The sequence below is a fragment of the Tachyglossus aculeatus genome, chromosome 4 (assembly GCF_015852505.1).
Source record: "Tachyglossus aculeatus isolate mTacAcu1 chromosome 4, mTacAcu1.pri, whole genome shotgun sequence".
NCBI lineage: Eukaryota > Metazoa > Chordata > Mammalia > Monotremata > Tachyglossidae > Tachyglossus > Tachyglossus aculeatus.
The window spans coordinates 47,845,167-47,864,329 of record NC_052069.1 but is presented as its reverse complement, the minus strand read 5'-3'; the positions used below and the strand labels follow the sequence as shown (position 1 = coordinate 47,864,329).

The window sequence follows — 19,163 nt, the reverse complement described above, 5'->3', positions numbered from 1 at the left end:
TGTTTCTTTCTTACCCCACAAAAACTCCAGCTATCCAAGGAATAAGGGAGCCAAAGGAAGCAATGATGGGGCAAAGATCACCTTGGCTGCATGATTAAAGGCAAGCAATGTGGCTTCTAAATCCTCCCGCATCCTCTTGCCTCATCCTTTCAGCCCCCTTGCTTATTTCCCATATCTCCCCTGCATAAACCCACTGCCCACACTCAGAGATGAACACAAAAATGAGGGGGGCAAATAATTTGCAAAATTTTGTTTAGTCCTTTACATGAATCCTTCCAAATCTAATTTAAATTATGGTATTTGTTAAGGGCTTACAATGTGCCAAGCACTGGGGTAGATCAGACTTAGTCCCTGCCTGACACAGGTCTTGCAGTCTCAGTAGGAGAGAGAATAGATATTGAATTCCCATTTTACTATGTTTGTGCTTTTTTATCTAGAGTCCTGCTCCTTTTAAGAAATCACTGCATCTTTCTATATATTCTAGATTCAGAACATACACCCAAACTCACCATTTAAGACTTATTAATAGCACCACATTCAAAAGCAAAGGATAGCACTCTCTATGCACAAGGCATCCACCAGCCATTTTATTTCAATGCACAATGAAATATAATAAAAATAACTTCCACTTAAGTGCTTTCTGCATGTCAAACACTGTACTAAGTGCTGGGGGAGATATAATATAAGCAGATCAGACACAGTCCCTGTCTCATATAAAGTGTGGACTGGAGATGCAGCATGGCATAGTGGATAGAGACAGGCCTGGGGGTGAGAAGGACCTAAGTTCTAATACCGGCTCTACTAATACTACTAATAATAATAGCATTTATTAAGCGCTTATTATGTGCAAAGCACATTTCTAAGCACTGGGGAGGTTACAAGGTGATCAGGTTGTCCCATGGAGGGCTCACAGTCTTCATCCCCATATTACAGATGAGGTAACTGAGGCCCAGAGAAGTTAAGTGACTTGCCCAAAGTCACACAGCTGACAACTGGCGGAGCTGGGGTTTGAACCCATGACCTCTGACTCCAAAGCCCATGCTCTTTCCACTGAGCCACGCTGCTTCTCTCCACTTGTCTGCTGTGTGACCTTGGGCAGGTCACAACTTCTCCGTGCCTCAGTTACCTCATCTGTAAAATGGGGGTTAAGAATGAAAGCCCCATGTGTGGCATGGATTGAGTCCAACCAATTACTTTGTACTTACCCCTGTGCTTAGTACAGTGCCTGGCACACAGTAAGCGCTTTCACAGATACCATTTAAAAAAGCATGCAATACGCCCAATATAAAAGTGGCATGTAATCTATTAAAGAACTGAGCAGACATTTACATATGAACATGTTCGTATTTTACTTCCAAACCAATTTGGTGCCTTCTTCTATTACTGGAGTCTTACCTTTTCAACATCAGCCTTGGTTGCATTAGTATCATTATCCAGTCTTTCATAACTTTGCTGCGCCTTTTCTGCCTCTCTGCATTCTCTTTCAAATTTCTTTTTACTCTACAAAAACATGAAAATAACCAACAAATGAAATTAAAATTCGTGGAGAAAATTCAGATTTACACTTTACTTCTTGTTATTCAGAATTTATACGTAAAAATGTTTAAATTTGGATTCTGTATTCTTAGAACCAATGCAGTCTCATCTTGATTTTGAACATTACAAGAAATTCATGTACATAAATGTTCACAAACAGGATTTATGGCATTACCTTTACATCAGAATAATCCCCATAATCAATGTTCTACTATCCAGTTACAAATATTGGGCTTCATATATTAAGAACGGCTAAATCCAAATTTAGTTGCAGAAAGCACCACAGAAAAACAGAAAGAAATCCCAGAACTGAACTCTCAAATCTTATGCTAGTTTAACCAATGGCTGCTTGCATTTTTGTTAAGTATTATTAGCCCTAAATTGGCATTTTGTCATGCCATCCCCTTTTCTGATTTTAAAATTGTAGGCCTTGTCCCTCCCAAATTCATATTATCCCTAAAAGCACGGCTTCTTTGTTATTTCTTCTTTGCTATTTCAAGAACGTATCCAGGCGTTCTTGACCTCTCGAGACCTATTTTTATCTCCAGGATGCTGATTAGTAATTAACCACCTGACAGAATACACCCAATCTATTTTATGCATCTGCTTCTAATTATAAATTCTATAGCAACACGATATCAATGTATCTTCTTTTGGAGACCATTACTGAAGATAGAGACTAATACTGAGAGAATAAAATACGTTTTCAGTTTAGGTAGGCAATGTTATCTGGGCCTCTTCCAGAGTTCTTTTTATGAGTGGGATGCATATCCATATACTAACAAGATACTTTCATGTCCAGTCTGCCTGATTTTGAAAGGAACTGAGAAGGTCCAACTAAAAGAAGAAAATTTGAGGCAGTTTGTCCCTAAAATCCATTTTCCTTACAAAAATATAAGGTGATATAGATCTTCTTAATCACACACAAACACTCGTGCACGCAACACACACACACTCTACTCCTCATGGATTGTTTTGAAAAGCTTGTTTATCTTTCCTCTTCTTGATGTTGTAAATATCTTTAAACTTTTCTTCGAACTGTTCTGATGTTTCCCTTCCACATATCATCTTTCGGCCTCTCTAATATTTGCTTCATAATGGGCAAACATACAATAAAGATGACTCAGCAGGAGTGATTTATTACAACATTCCTTTAAAAGTTTTCTTTGCTCTTTGGCCAGAGGGGTATTTATGTTTTGTGGAAATCATAACAAACAAGTACTAATTTAAGTAGCAAATCCAGAGTTTCCTTAGGGTAAATGTAATTAGCCCCCCAAAATGGTAAAAATCCCCACAGCCCTGCTACACACAACATTAAAAGGATTCAAAGGAGGATACTATGACTGGTTAAAACAGACTGTAAGCTTTCTTGAGATGTCTTAAATGGGCATTAATGATTAAAATACGCTTTTCTTGCCATTAAGGTGAATTCAATTGAAACAATTCTCAGAAATCCATGGGGGCGGTGGTTTGTTGTGAGGAGGGGTGGGGGTGGCAGGAGTCCAAGAAAGGAAAATCAGGAGGCTTCAGTAGAAGCTTGGGAGTGAATAAGAATGTGCAGGAAAAGCAGTACCTTTGTTGCTCTCACTGGAGAGCTTCATTTTAAACGGGAATTTTGGGGTGGGGCCAAAAGAACTACATTAAACTGAAAAACATGCCGGAGGGATTTTGTCAGAGGAAAACAGTAGAATTCTGTCATAACCTCAAGAAATCACCTAATCCATCCCGCCAGCACCAGGCAAGAGAATAATTAAACCATCCACAGCAGTTAGTTGTCTCTTCTCTTCTTAAAGATTTTTGGGGATGAAGGCTCCAAAATCTCCCTTATTTTGTCTCTATCAATCAAGCGTATCTATTGAGTGCTTCACTAAGTGTTTGGGAGAGTATAACAGAGTTGGTATACACATTCCCTGCTTACAAGGAACTTCCAGTCCAGAGGGATATGATAGCCATCATTCAATATCATTTATTGCTCACTTTACTGTGTGCTGAGAACTGTGCTCTAGACTGTAGGCTCATTGTGGGCATGGAATGTGTCCGTTTATAGTTATATTGTGCTCCCACAAGCGCTTAGTACAGTGCATTGCACACAGTAAGCACTCAATAAACACGACAATGAATCAATGTGTTAAACAATTGAAAGAGTACAACAGAGTTGGCAAACACAATCTTCTCCCTCTAGGATCAATAGTATTTATTGAGCACTTAAAATGTGCAGACCACTGTACTAATGTGCACTGTACAGTAACACAGAGATGGTAGAAATATTCCCTGCCCACAACAAGCTATATGGCCATAGTTAAGTAATTTTAAATCTGATCAAAATGTCTTCTTTTAATTTAAACCCATTTCCTCTTGCTTTGGTTCTCAATGAACTAGCATATATAAAATGATTAAGTTGGGCTATTAGATCACTCTTTAACTTTCTCTTCTCTTGGCTCAACAACCAATATCTTAGCTCACCATGGGCAGGGAACATGTCTACCAATTCTGTTATGCTGTACACTTCCAAGCGCTTATACAGCACTCTGCGCACAGAATAATAAATCAATAAATACTTTGGACTGACAAAGATTAACCTTGTCTCAGAGGGTCTCTTTTTCAACCCTTGGGACATTTGTGTCACTCTCTTTAGTGCCTTCCCATTCTCTTGACATCCTTCTGCGTCGTCTACGCATTTGGATCCGTGAACTTTGGGCATTAGATAGGCACCCCACCCTCAACCCTACAGCACTTATGTATGAATCTTTATATTCCATATTATACATTACTTATTTGTTTATACTCAGGTCTGTCTCCCCCTCTATACTTTAAGCTCATTATGGGCACAAAACGTTTCAGATCTGTATGCTCCAAAGTGCTTAGTACAGTACTCTGCAAATAGTACTTTATCTTTTATACAAGTATTTATATTTTATACAAGCATTTTATACATTTTATAGATACACATTTTATAGAAGTATTTTACTTGTACATATTTATTTTACTTGTACATATTTATTACTTTATTTTGTTAATGATATGCATATAGCTATAATTCTATTTATTCTGACGTTTTTGATACCAGTCTACGTTTTGTTGTCTGTCTCCCCCTTCTAGACTGTGGGCCCATTGTTGGGTAGGGACCGCCTCTACATGTTGCCGACTTGTACTTCCCAAGTGCTTACTACAGTGCTCTGCACACAGTAAGCGCTCAATGAATACAATTGAATGAATGAATGAAATAGTAAGTGCTCAATAAATACCACTGATTTGATTGACTGATCCTATAAAAATTGTGATCAAAACCCAGGAAGCGCCAGTGGGATTCCTTTCTGGGCTTTGCTAAAATACTTCGGCTAATACTTCCCTGTATTTAATAACAGTATTACACGCTGAAACATTTTTAACTATTATCTGGTAAGTCTGTGCCTAGACAATCTTTCTGTGCTGGATTTGAATTTAATTTATGTTCATGACTTTGCCCTTGTACCTACTGACTTGCTCCCTTTAGTCTATCCCCCCTTCCCGCCCACAGCACTTATGTATCTATGTACATATCTATAATTCCATTTATTTATATTATGCCTGCTTACTTGTCTTGATGCGTATATATCTATAATTCTATTTCTATTGATACCTGTTTACTTCTTTTGATGTCTCCCCGCTTCTAGACTGTAAGCCCAGTGTGGGCAGGGATTGTCTCTCTTTATTGTTTAATTGTACTTTCCAAGTGCTTAGTACACCGTTCTGCACACAGTAAGCGCTCAATAAATATGATTGAGTGAATGAATACTAAATTTCAGCCTCTTTACATATAAAGCATCACTCTGAATCTGTTTCATCTTCCACAGTGTGCCGTTTTTTTTCAAAAAAAAAAAATGGCATTTGTTCAGTGCTTACTATGTGCCAGGCGCTATACTAAGCACTGGGGTACATACCAGCTAATCAGGTTGGACACAGTCCATGTCCCACATGGGCCTCACAGCCTTAATCTCCATTTTAAAGATGAGCGAACTGAGGCACAGAAAGTTTAGTGACTTGCCCAAGGTCACACAGCTGACAAGTGGTGGAGCTGGGATTCCTTCTGATTCCCAGGCTTGTGCCCTATAGACTAGGCCACCCCCACCGATTTACTTCATCTGCAAATGTTTTCTGTGTTGCCTCTGAATATCAAAAAGAGTGCTGACTGGAAACCAAAAAATTCACACCCAAAATGAACCTCAAAATGCATTCCTTTAGCACCTGAATACAATTCAGCAACCCTAACAAAGCAGTTTTGCAAAGCTACTCATTTCCCCAAGGTCTCAGGAGGCTGCTTCTTCCTTTTCACCAGTAGTAGGTTGTGTAAATGAAAAAGAGGTGACTGTTGGGAAAAAAATGAAGGAGAGAAGCACTAAGCCATGACCCTAGTGCTCTACAAAAACCAACTGTGCATTCATCATTCCCTGGAGATGTGAGCACACTGCTGCATTCAGACCACATCCAGTTGAATGTTGTGGCATACAGGCTATAGACGGCTGAAGGAATCACGCATGAAATCGGGGATCAAACAACACATACCGGCCAAAACTTTCAATAAAGTACACAAATGAATCGAATGCACCATTGCTAATCAAAATAACCATCCCTATGTTGCAAAAGCACAAGAGGAGTAATCGAAGCATGGCCATGACAAATGGGTTTCTAATATGTACACTAAAGCGTGATACTTAAGGAGGAGATAAGAGGAAAATTAAACCTTCAGAAAAGTTTTAGTGGCTACTGTCCAGAAATCAAATACAAAAACTTTTAAATTCTTCCCAATAAAAGGTAATTTCTTAAATTAGGATGTAGGGAAAAAGATAGATCCAACCCACCAGGAGAGGAAAAACTAATAAAAAGTGGTTATATTACTTCTCCACTGACATTCCACAAGATACAAATGACAGTAAATATCTTCACATCATACACTTCCTACAAATACTCTAAAGTTCAAAGAAAACTTCATTACGTTTTTTATGTTTACCAATGTGTTCTTATTGGGACTTCAATTGAACAATGTGCTGAATTATTATAAACACATGTAAAGTACCAAGAAAATAAGGTGACAAGAGTCGTCCACAAAACAATCATTCATTCATTCAACCAATTATATTTATTGAGCACTTACTGTGTGCAAAGCACTGCATTAAGCGCTTGGGAGAATACAATATAACTACAAACAGATACATTCCCTGCCCACATCAAGCACAGATAGTAAAACTCACATTATCCATCTGTTTCCAGCACATGTCAAGATACTGCTGAGCTTTTCGCCCTTCCTGGAGATGCTACAGAAGAATGAAATGACAATTAAAAACCCAAATAAAACTCAAACATCAGCATACGACTCACAATGCTTGCTTCTGGGTAGAGACTGTCTCTATATGTTGCCAACTTGTACTTCCCAAGCGCTTAGTACAGTGCTCTGCACACAGTAAGCGCTCAATAAATATGATTGATTGATTGATTTCATCAAAAGCTCAAGGTAAATTCTTCAAAGTTCCTTTCGGTTTCAAGAAATTATTCTGATAGTTAAAAAATGACCACCAGGCTCGATCTTTAAAAATGCCTGTTGTGCCGTATCAAACCATTAACAGCTATTCACTGAGGTGGCATTAGGAGCTGTGAAAAATTCTACTGAAATATAAAATCGAGCTACATTGAAAATAACAGAGCAAAATCTTTTCCTAATGATTTACACCATTTTATTCACTATAACAATAGAAACATAAAAATTACCATTTTTCTTTCTGTTTTTAGATCATGAGAATATCTCATCAGTTCTCCGTACACTCGGTGTCCCATTTCTTCGGCTACTACTTCTCGCTGTCCCGCGTAGTCATTCAGCTCATTAAGGATGTTAACAAAGGCTACGCATGAGGTGAACCTACAAAAACACATTTTAAAAAAATGGGTCTTTCTCCACATTCATTGGGGACTACTTCAGTGCAAGATTTGTCAGACCAATCAACTGGGGAAGTGGACAAACTTAATCTTGGCAGAATTCTACACCGGGCTCCGGATATAATATTGTCTCTAACCCTTCCTACGAACTGAGTTTACGAGGAAAAGGATATTTTGGATGGAAAAGAAAGACGACGATTACCTGGAGAGAGTTTTAGCCACAGCGGCATTTCCAACTGCTAAACTGAGTGACCGAGCGTGGGAACAGACTTGAATTCCTCGGCTTGGAAGCTGAACTGGTTGCAGAGAGGCCGAGCTTGTTCTCAAGGATGGACACCGGCAACCCGTGGCATTTAATAATAACAGTGGGATTTGTTAGCACTTCCTCTGTGCCAAGTGCTTTTCTAAGCACTGGGATGGATACAAGCAAGTCGGGTTGGACACGGTCCTGCCCCACACGAGATTCACCATCGTAATCCCCATTTTGCAGCTGAAGGAACTGAGGCACAGAGAAGTGAAAGGATTTGCCCAAGGTCACACAGCAGACAAGTGGCAGGGCCGGGATTAGATTCTGACTCCCATGCTAGAAGCAGCGTGGCTCCGTGGAAAGAGCCCGGGCTTTGAAGTCAGAGGTCATGGGTTCAAATCCCGGCTCCACCACTTGTCAGCTGTGTGACTTTGGGCAAGTCACTTAACTTCTCTATGCCTCACTTCACTCATCTGTAAAATGGGGATTAAGACTGTGAGCCCCACGTGGGACAACCTGATCACCTTGTAACCTCCCCAGTCCTTAGAACAGTGCTTTGCACATAGTAAGCGCCTAATAAATGCCATCATCATTATTATTATTATTACTAGGCCATGCTGCTTCAGACCACTCAAACTGCATCGGGATGGCTGGGTGACCTATAGAATATTGCTATCGGCTCTAGAGACAGCCCTGTTTCTTTGGCTGGAAATAAAGTGCCATTATGACTGGCAGGAAAAAAAAAGAGGATAGCTGGTGCCAAAAAATGCCTGTGGCACCATCAAAAAATCACTACATTAAACATATATTATCTGCATTTTATATATAGATAGATTGTGTGTGTGTGTGTGTGTGTGTGTGTGCATATACTGCTGTGTGACCTTGGGCCAAGTCACTTCACTTCTCTGCCTCAGAGACCTCATCCGTAAAACATAGGGATTAATAATAATAATAATAATAATAATAATAATGGCATTTATTAAGTGCTTACTATGTGCAGAGCACTGTTCTAAGCACTAGGGAGGTAACAGGGTGATCAGGTTGTCCCACGGGGGGCTCACAGTCTTAATCCTCATTTTACAGATGAGGGAACTGAGGCACAGAGAAGTTAAATGACTTGCCCAAAGTCACACAGCTGAAGAGTGGCGTAGCCGGAATTTGAACCCATGACCTCTGACTCCAAAGCCCATGCTCTTTCCAACTGAGCCACGCTGAGAGTGTGAGCCAAATACAGGACAAAGCCTGTGTCCACCCTGATTAACTTGTAACTAACCCAGTGCTTAGTGCTTGGTACATCGTAAGGACCTAACAAGTACGATAATTATTATTATAAAACACATATATAATAATAATAATGATGGTGTTTGTTAAGCACTTACTATGTGCAAAGCACTGTTCTAAGTGCTGGGGAGGTTACAAGGTGATCAGGTTGTTCCATGGGAGGCTCACAGTTTTAATCCCCATTTTCCAAATGAGGTAACTGAAGCATATATATATATGGGATCCCTTGTATACATATATAACAATAATAATAATGATGATGGCATTTATTAAGCACTTACTATGTGCAAAGCACTGTTCTAAGTGCTGGGGAGGTTACAAGGGATCAGACTGTCCCACATGGGGCTCACAGTCTTAATCCCCATTTTACAGATGAGGGAATTGAGGCACAGAGAAGTGAAGTGACTTGCCCAAAGTCACACAGCTGACAAGTGGCAGAGCTGAGATTTGAACCCATGAGCTCTGACTCCAAAACTCGGGCTCTTTCCACTGAGTGAGTCTCTTTCTCTCTCTCTCTCTCTCCCTGCATATATAGCTATAGACCCATACATACAGATAAAGAAATATATATACAGATATATAAATATATATTTATATATATACATATATAGATATAGACACAGATAGATATAGAAATATATATACAGATATATAAATATATATTTATATATACATATATAGATATAGACACAGATAGATACAGAAATATATATACAGATATATATATAAATAGATATATATAGATATATAAAGAGGGAGAGAGAGAGATACTACTAAAAAATTGGACTATTGCCAATAAGAACACTGGCAGGCTTATAAGACCACTACTAGCACCAAGCTAGCTCTCTTCCTCCCTTCAAGGCCCTGCTGAGAGCTCACCTCCTCCAGGAGGCCTTCCCAGACTGAGCCCCTTCCTTCCTCTCCCCCTCGTCCCCCTCTCCATCCCCCCATCTTACCTCCTTCCATTCCCCACAGCACCTGTATATATGTATATATGTTTGTACATATTTATTACTCTATTTATTTTACTTGTACATATCTATTCTATTGATTTTATTTTGTTAGTATGTTTGGTTTTGTTCTCTGACTCCCCCTTTTAGACTGTGAGCCCACTGTTGGGTAGGGACTGTCTCTATATGTTGCCAATTTGTACTTCCCAAGCGCTTAGTACAGTGCTCTGCACATAGTAAGCGCTCAATAAATACGATTGATGATGATGATGACGACAACATAGTACTAACTTCTATTTCCAGTTATTGCTAAATGATTCTTCTCAAAGAAATGGTCAAAACTTAGTGACACCTATCCCCTTCCCCAAGGCAACACATCACAAATTATATGCCTTTGGCTACAATTTGTTGGGGTTGTTTAAACTGGACTCCTACACTACAACATGCTATTCATGGATTTAAATTTATGCTGAAAAGCATTCAATTCCCATCTTTCCTCCTAAGAGAGGAATCAGAGAATCTTCTGTATCCAAGAAGCCCCTTTTCAATCTGTCAGAGACAAAGTTAGACATCAGGAATTGCTAGAGTCCAGTTCTCCCAGAACCTAATGCCACAGTAAGCGCTCAATAAATACGATTGAATGAATAATAAGTGAGGCATTTGGGGAGGAATGGTAACTCTTTTTCAAACTTCTAGGGATTGTTTATTATTAACCTTGGTGATCTAGAAGAGGTCAGTGTTCCTCCCCACTTGCCCGTTTTACTATCAGAGAGTAAGATTAAGCACTAAGAGAACTGGACTCAATTGCTGGTTCTTGTTCAAACTTTCAAAACCCAAAAAAGTTACAATTTCAATATTATCTCAGAGTACAGCCTTCACTGGAAAAACTACACCTGAAATAATTTTCTGGGAAGCACTCTGACAATGCCTACTAAATTTCTATTGTTCAGAAGAGGATTTTCAACAATATGTTAAGACCCTATTACCCCTCAAAAATCTTGAAGTTTTTTTTTTAATGTCAGTAGTAAATGAAAGGCATTTTAAACAGTCTACTCTCCCTTTAGAAGGTATTTAAGTATTGAACATAATATATCATCATTTTCACCACTTTTCCAACGTAAATAGTTACTTATTCTGGGCTAGCAGACATTTACAAAGGAGAAGCAGTGTGGCCTAGTGGAGAGAGCCATGGACTGGGAGTCAGAAGGACCTGGGTTCTAACCCCAAGCTCAATTGCTTGCTGTGTGACCTAGGGCAAGTCACTTAAGTTCTCTGTGCCTCAGTTTCCTTACATGTAAAATGGGGATAACTCTTCTCCCTCCTACAGAAATTACGTCCGACAATTAATTCGTACTTACCCCAGAGGTTAGAAAAGTGTTTGACACATAGTAAGAGTTTAACTTCCATAATCAATTGTAATAAAATAACATTCAATGTGGTCATTAACACTTTGAATAAGATACAGGTCTCGTACTGATGGACAGTCTTAAGAGACTTTTTTTTCCAAAAAACTACGTATTAATAATGACAAAGATGGTAACCTAAAACACAATGGTGTGTGATACGAGCATACTGAAAATTTGTACTGTTTACCTGGGTTCTTCATCTTTTGATGAACGTTTGGGGCAATACTTCTTTACCAGATTCCTAAATGAAAAAGGGAAAGCAAAGTGCTCAATGAAGAGGAAAATTTCAGTGTCATTATCAATTGAGTTTATTAGGCACCTAACTGCTTAAACAGGCGGTTGAAAAACTGGAGGAGTTCCTCTAGACCATAAACTCTCTGTGGGCAGGGAGCATGTCTGCAAACCCTGCTCCACTGTACTCTCCCAAGCGCTTATTACAGATCTCTGTACACAGTAAGCGCTCAAATACCATTCATTGACTGATGAGGGGATCTTGGGCCGTGAATAAAGGATGAGCCCCGGCTCTGGAGATTTCCGGAAACTGCACCAAGGAATTTTTCAAGGTGCTGGTGGCAGGCTGGTGCGCAGTCTCTCGTCTCCATCAGACACGTTTCTGTCGGTGCTCAGAGTGCCACGGCCGCAGAGGGGGCGGGCAGGAGGTGCAGTGCGATGAAATCGACGCACAAGCACAGTCATCTAAAAGATGGGATCCCTAAGACAAAATCCCTACCCTTGAAATATTTACAACCTGACATAAATATATACACTATAGTAGAGAGGGAGAGCACCAAGTCGAAATACGTGGAGCCACTGGTTTCAAGTGGATTTGTGACTTGAAGAGTGACTTGGTTGCTTTTTGTCTTGTCTTATGCCGTCAAGTCGTTTCCGATGTATAGCGACACCAAGGACACATCTCTTCCAGGATGCCCCGCTCTCCATCTGCAATTGTTTTGGTAGTGGATCCACAGAGTTTCCTTGGTAAAAATCCAGAAGTCGTTTACCATTGTCTTCTTCCATGCAGTAAATTTGAGTCTCTGCCCTCGCCTCTCTTCCATGCTGTTGCTGCCCAGCACAGGTGAGTTTTGACTTGTAGCAGATTCCCTGCCACTCGCTAACCACTGGCCAAGCTAGGAATGGATTGGTCAGGCCTCTGCTTGACTCTCCCTCCCGTAGCCGAGACTGGTACAGTACTGGAAACTCTCCAGGTGCAACCCTGAGAGGGGAGGTCACTTTTTACATTCACCCAATTTAATCTAACACACACAATTTATTTTGTTGAGGTAATCTTGAATATGAATAGAGAAGCAGCATGGCATAATGGATAGAGCACAGTCCTGGGAGTCAGAAGGTCATGGGTTCTAACCATTTGTCTGCTGTGTGTCCTTGGGGAAGTCACTTCACTTTATGCTTCAGTTACTTCATCTGTAAAATGGGGATTGAGACTGTGAGCCCCATGTTGGATAGGGACTGTGTCCAACCTGATTTGCTTGTATGCACATCAGCGCTTAGAGCAGTGCTTGTACATAGTAAGCACTTAACAAATACCATAATTACTATTATTATAGGGCTATGCCCCATGATCCGGCCTCAATGTATTCCTTGAAACCGCGAATGTACCGTGGATGGCTACATTGTGGAGGATGTTTTCCCATAGACTTACATGTCATAAATTGGGTGCTTATTCATAAACCTCTGAAAAATATGGAATTTCTTTATGTGCCATATACTGTTATATTAAGCATCACTAGAATATTGTTTAATCCTTGTTAAAGTAATTTGAAGCATATCACCACATTAACTGAGGAGCTGCTATATTTTTATGAATCTTTGCAAGAGACCGTAAAAGCAGATGCTTATTCCACAGGCCGGTAGTGTTTTTTTTTTTTTTTTAACTTTAATGAAGAATTTATCTAATTTAAATCGAACGAAAGCTTTCTTATGTTCATAAAGAACCATGTAGTAGGCTACCTATTTCTGAACATCTCTCCAACATCTTTGCATTCCTGTTTGACACCCGTCTACATGTTTTGTTATCTGTCTTCCCCTTCTAGACTGTGAGCCCGTTGTTGGGTAGGGACCGTCTCTAGATTTTGCCGACTTGTACTTCCCAAGCGCTTAGTACAGTGCTCTACGCACAGTAAGCCCTCAATACGATTGAATGAATGAATGAATAATACATTGATCTGCTTTCTTTAAACTGATGCAAGACTTCTAAATCCCCAGATCGTAACTGGCGGCAGCGAGACTATGACTACTTCATCCGCAATGAGGCATTACACTGTCACGGTGTCAAGCTGTAACAATCTTTGAAATGTATTATGGGGTGGCTGAAACCAGGGTTAGGCCTGTGCTGCATAAAACTTACAACACCACTGAATAGTTTGGTGCATACCACCCAGGTGGATGAAACTACAGCAATTTCTGTGAGGGAATGCGACTCTCATTTTCCAGAGCCAGTTAAGAGTGCTAGGAAAAGGCTATGTGTTTACTGCCTTGGATTTATTTTTCGCTTGTATCTGTTCCAAGGAGACCAGTGAACTCATGAGCGCCGACGTGACTAATGACCAGGAAGGTGATTAAGCACGCAGGGAATGCTTCTTGGATGATGTAGCTTTGAGGGAGGGCTCTGAAAAGTGGGGTTTTACGCCAAACAGTGTGTACAGAAGTGCAACGGGAAGTAGAGAGAACCAAAGTGCTGAGATTAGAGTAAGCAGGATGTGACCTTGGGAGGAAAAGATTAACAGTGAGAGCTTCCTGGAGCAGGTGTGATTTCAGAAGGGTTTTGAAGATTGGAAAAGCTATGATCTGGAGAATTCCAAGTCAGTCAGTCAGTCATTCGTATTTATTGAGGCACTGTACTAAGAGCTTGGGAGAGTACAATATGTAACAGACACATTTCCTCCGCACAACAAACTTACAGTCTAGAGGGGGAGACGGCTATTAATATAAATAAATAAAATTACAGATATGTACATAAGTGCTGTGGGGCTGGGAAATGGGAAGGGAGATGGAGTTCCAGGAAAGAGGAAGGGTGTAAACCAGGGGTCAGAGGGGAGAGTCAAGAATGTGGCAAAGTGAGGAGGTGAGCTTGGGAGGAGCAGAAACCACCAACTGGGGTGGAGTAACTGAAGGGAGTCGGTTGGTAAGAGGGAGAAAGCTCAAAGAATGCTTCTATGGCTACTGGTCAGGAGTTTCAGTATAACGCAAATATGAATGGATAACCACTGGAGGTGTGGGGGAAATGGGAAGATGCGTGCAGAACAACATTTTGATAAAGATGATCTGAGCAGCAGAGTGAAGTGGGGGACCGGAGGAAGGAGATAAGCCAGGATATGACGATTACCTGGGCCAAGTTGGAGTCATCTGGATAGTGGGGCGGCGGGGGCTGGGGGGAGTCTCCTCTTTTAGACTTTGAAGACCACTGATAGGTCTTATTGAGGACCTACTTAGGACTATCCTAGTTCTCTTCCTACCTCTCTGATTGGTGGAGAGCCTGGAAGCCCGTGATTAGGTGTTACTTTTAACCTTAGTCTACTGGGAAGCCACTGAGGTGGTGGACACATGATAGGAATTATTTTGCTGGCTGTATCTTTTCTTCTCAGTGTCTGCAAAGATGTTCTAAAAATACTTTTTCACAGATACTACCTATGATTTTTTTATTATAAAGATGTGGTGCCAAAAATCACTTAAAAATCCCATAGGTAATATATAAATCCATTTAGCTGTATTTAAGTACCTGTCAATATTTCAAAGATAATTTTTATGGTGGTATTTGTTAAGCACTTACTCTGTGCCAAGTACTGTATTAAGCATCAGAGTAGATACAGGATAATCAGGCTGGCCATACAGACTCCCTTAGCAATTAAGGATTGAGAACAACAAGCTCCGGATTTTAACTTTAGCTTCTTTAGTAAACTCAAATCATACAGAAATCTTGATCAGCACTCCAGGATGATTTCTGAATTGTATACACTTGTAAATCTACATGCAATCTTACTCTACGTATACAGAGTGGATACTTAATAATTTACTCAGAGTGCAAAGGTAGAACAGTCCTGCACCTAAAATACAGCAAGCACTTAAAAAGATTTTCAAGCGTGTTAAAGAAAAGAAAACCCTTTTTATAAAGCATTCAACTTAAAATAGGATAGGTGAGGAGCACCAGTGAGAAAGATTTTGAAAGCTTTTCACTTGGGGGGTTTATTTGTAATGCAATATGCTTCCTTCCTTCAAAAAGGCATTAAACAATAGTGAACCTCTGTATGCTAGGTGCTTTCAAAATTCCCACCCCCTCATCTCAGCAGCTGAAAATTCCTGGAGAGTTATGGCTTACCTGGGGCGCTCTCCTACACCCTACCCACCACCTCCTTTAAAGGCTAGAATTAGCAGGGGGTGGTTACAGTTTGCTTTAGTCAGCTAATAGGAAGAGACCCTTATTTCCACATGCACTGATGCACGTGTGTTCATTTCCCCAATTTATCAAGTATTCATCATCACATTCATAGTCGATGTATGGAAACACTTCAAGTCATTTTGTCATCAGGCTCCCCAGAATGGCTCGAAAGGGTGGCTTTAATTCCCCCATTCAAAAATTCCACTCATCCGAGTCTCTCTGCCTTTGCCTGTGAGCAGTGTTTTTGGCTTATCCCTTTGTTCCAGTTTGATGACGTCGCCAAACGCTTCTCCATCTTCTACTGCCGTTTTTGCTAATCACACACAGGAAACACAACTGCTAATCAACCTACTCATCATCTCGATTTTTCTCGTACATGAATGTCTGGTACAGCTTCATTGGAAGTTTCATTGGAAGCTCTCCTCGACCCCCTCCAATCTGGCTTTCGTCCCCTACATTCCACCGAAACTGCCCTCTCAAAGGTCACCAATGACCTCCTGCTTGCCAAATCCAACGGCTCATACTCTATCCTAATCCTCCTCAACCTCTCAGCTGCCTTTGACACTGTGGACCATCCCCTTTTCCTCAACATGCTATCCAACCTTGGCTTCACAGACTCCGTCCTGTCCTGGTTCTCCTCATCTCTCCAGCCGTTCATTCTCAGTCTCCTTCTCCCCCTCCCATCCCCTTACAGTAGGAGTTCCTCAAGGGTCAGTTCTTGGTCCCCTATCTACACTCACTCCCTTGGTGAACTCATTCGCTCCCACGGCTTCAACTATCATCTCTACGCTGATGACACCCAAATCTACATTTCTACCCCTGTTCTCTCTCCCTCCCTACCTCCAGGCTCGTGTCTCCTCCTGCCTTCAGGACATCTTCTTCTGGATGTATGCCCACCATCTAAAACTCAATTTATCCGAGACTGAATTCCTTATCTTCCCTCCCAAACCCCACCCTCTCCCTGACTTTCCCATCACTGCTGACAGCACTACCATCCTTCCCTTCTCACAAGCCCACAGCCTTGGTGTCATCCTCGACTCTGCTCTCTCGTTCACCCCTCACATCCAATCCGTCACCAAAACCTGCCGGTCTCACCTCCACAACATCACCAAGATCCGCCCTTTCCTCTCCATCCAAAACTCTACCCTGCTGGGTTCAATCTCTCATCCTATCCCGTCTGGATTACTGCATCAGCCTCCTCTCTGATCTCCCATCCTCCTTTCTCTCCCCATTTCAGTCTATACTTCACGCTGCTGCCCTGATCATCTTTATGCAGAAATGCTCTGGGCATGTTACTCCCCTCCTCAAAAATCTCCAGTGGCTACCAGTCAATCTACGCATCAGGCAAAAACTCCTCACTCTCGGCTTCAAGGCTGTCCATCAGCTCGCCCCCTCCTACCTCCCTTCCCTTCTTCCCATCTACAGCCCAGCCCGCACCCTCCAATCCTCTGCCGCTAACCTCCTCACTGTGCCTCATTCCTGCCTGTCCCACCATCGACCACCAGCCCACGTCCTCCCCCTGGCCTGGAATGCCCTCCCTCTGCAAATCAGCCTAGCTGGCTCTCTTCCTCCCAAGCCCTACTGAGAGCTCACCTCCACCTGGAAGCCTTCCCAGACTGAGCCCCCTCTTTCCTCTCCCCCTCCCTATTGCCCCCCCAGCTCTGCCTCCTTCCCCTCCCCACAGCACCTGTATATATGTTTGTACAGATTTATTACTCTATTTATTTTACTTGTACATATTTACTATTCTATTTATTTTGTTGATGTGCATCTAGCTTTACTTCTATTTATTCTGATGACTTGACACCTGTCCACATGTTTTGTTTTGTTGTCTGTCTCCCCCCTCTACACTGTGAGCCCGTTGTTAGGTAGGGACCGTCTCTATATGTTGCCAACTTGTACTTCCCAAGCGCTTAGTACAGTGCTCTGCACACAGTAAGTGCTCAATAAATACGATTGAATGAATGAATGAATAAGGAATGCGGTACATTGGGAGCCTACAAGACAATAAACCATCTAGGAAACATAATGGCTCCAGTTGTGCGTAACTTTATCTCTTGGAGAAAAACAGTCCAACAAAGAAGATTCATAAGCCATGATGTTTCACTTCCTTCTTCACCCTTCAGAGCAACTAGTAGATAGTAACTTGGCAATTAGTGACTTACACATGAGCATAGGTTTTAGGACTAGGGCTTTTCAGAATGGAAAAATGCCCGAAGGAAGCATGACTGAAACTTACAGATCATCGGAGAGGGTAGGCAGGGCCACTATGTTCATCACATCCCCTACTGGATTGGACTCTCCCAAGTGCTCTGCACAGTCTCCTGCACCTAGTATGTGTTCAAAAAAAACCACTGACTGATTGATTCAAAGGAAACCCACACAGTTGGTGATAATGTGGAATTCCCTACTATTCAATCATTCACTCAATCGTATTTATTGAGCGCTTACTATGTGCACAGCACTGTACTAAGCGCTTGGGAGGTACAAATTGGCAACATATAGAGACGGTCCCTACCCAACAACGAGCTCACAGTCTAGAAGGGTGAGACAGACAACAAAACAAAACATGTGGACGGGTGTCAAGTCATCAGAACAAATAGAATTAAAGCTAGATGCACATCATTAACAAAATAAATAACATAGTAGATAATGTACAAGTAAAATAGAGTAATAAATCTGTACACTACAGGGAGATGGGCCAGCCCAAAACAGTGGTGGGTTAGTAAAGGAATTGAGTAAAGTCATGGGTGAGAGGTTCCATAATGGGCTTCAAAAGAGAAAGTAAGAGAATAGAAATCGGCCGGACTGTAACCCTTCTGATCTTCAAAGACCTCCTGAAATTCCACCTCCTCCAGAAATCAGACAATCAGTGGTATTTATTGAGCACCTGAGAAGCAGCGTGGCTTAGTGGAAAGAGAACAGGGCTTGGCAGTCAGAGGATGTGGGCTATAATCCCGGCTCCGCCACCTGTCTGCCGTGTGACCTTGGACAAGCCACTTAACTTCTCTGTGCCTCAGTTTCCTCAAATGTAAAATGAGGATTGAGACTGTGAGTCCCATGTGAGACAACCTGATTACCTTGTATCTACTCCAGTGCTTAGAACAGTGCTTGGCACATAGTAAGCTTGAAGCAGCGTGGCTCAGTGGAAAGAGCATGGGCTTTGGAGTCAAAGGTCATGGGTTCAAATCCCAGCTCCATCAGTTGTCAGCTGTGTGACTTTGGGCAAGTCACTTAACTTCTCTGGGCCTCAGTGACCTCATCTGTAAAATGGGGATTAAGACTGTGAGCCCCCCCCATAGGAAAACCTGAGTATCTTGTAACCTCCCCAGCGCTTAGAACAGTGCTTTGCACATAGTAAGCACTTAATAAATGACATTATTATTATTATTAAATACCATAATTACTATTATTACTTTTGGGAGAGTACAATATAACGGAGT

At 41.4% G+C, this 19,163-nt stretch overlaps 1 protein-coding gene across 3 annotated transcripts in view; it reads right to left on the bottom strand.

The window, feature by feature from the left end:
* FNBP1L (formin binding protein 1 like) overlaps positions 1 to 19,163 on the bottom strand; it is a 133,088-nt gene that overhangs the window by 34,238 nt on the left and 79,687 nt on the right. For all 3 annotated transcript variants that reach the window (XM_038744672.1, XM_038744670.1, XM_038744671.1), the window contains exons 3-6: positions 11,515 to 11,568; positions 7,279 to 7,426; positions 6,765 to 6,827; positions 1,396 to 1,500 (exon numbers count right to left, since the gene is read on the bottom strand). In XM_038744672.1, the coding sequence (XP_038600600.1) occupies positions 1,396 to 1,500; positions 6,765 to 6,827; positions 7,279 to 7,426; positions 11,515 to 11,568 (370 nt within the window). The remainder of the gene's footprint in view (positions 1 to 1,395; positions 1,501 to 6,764; positions 6,828 to 7,278; positions 7,427 to 11,514; positions 11,569 to 19,163) is intronic.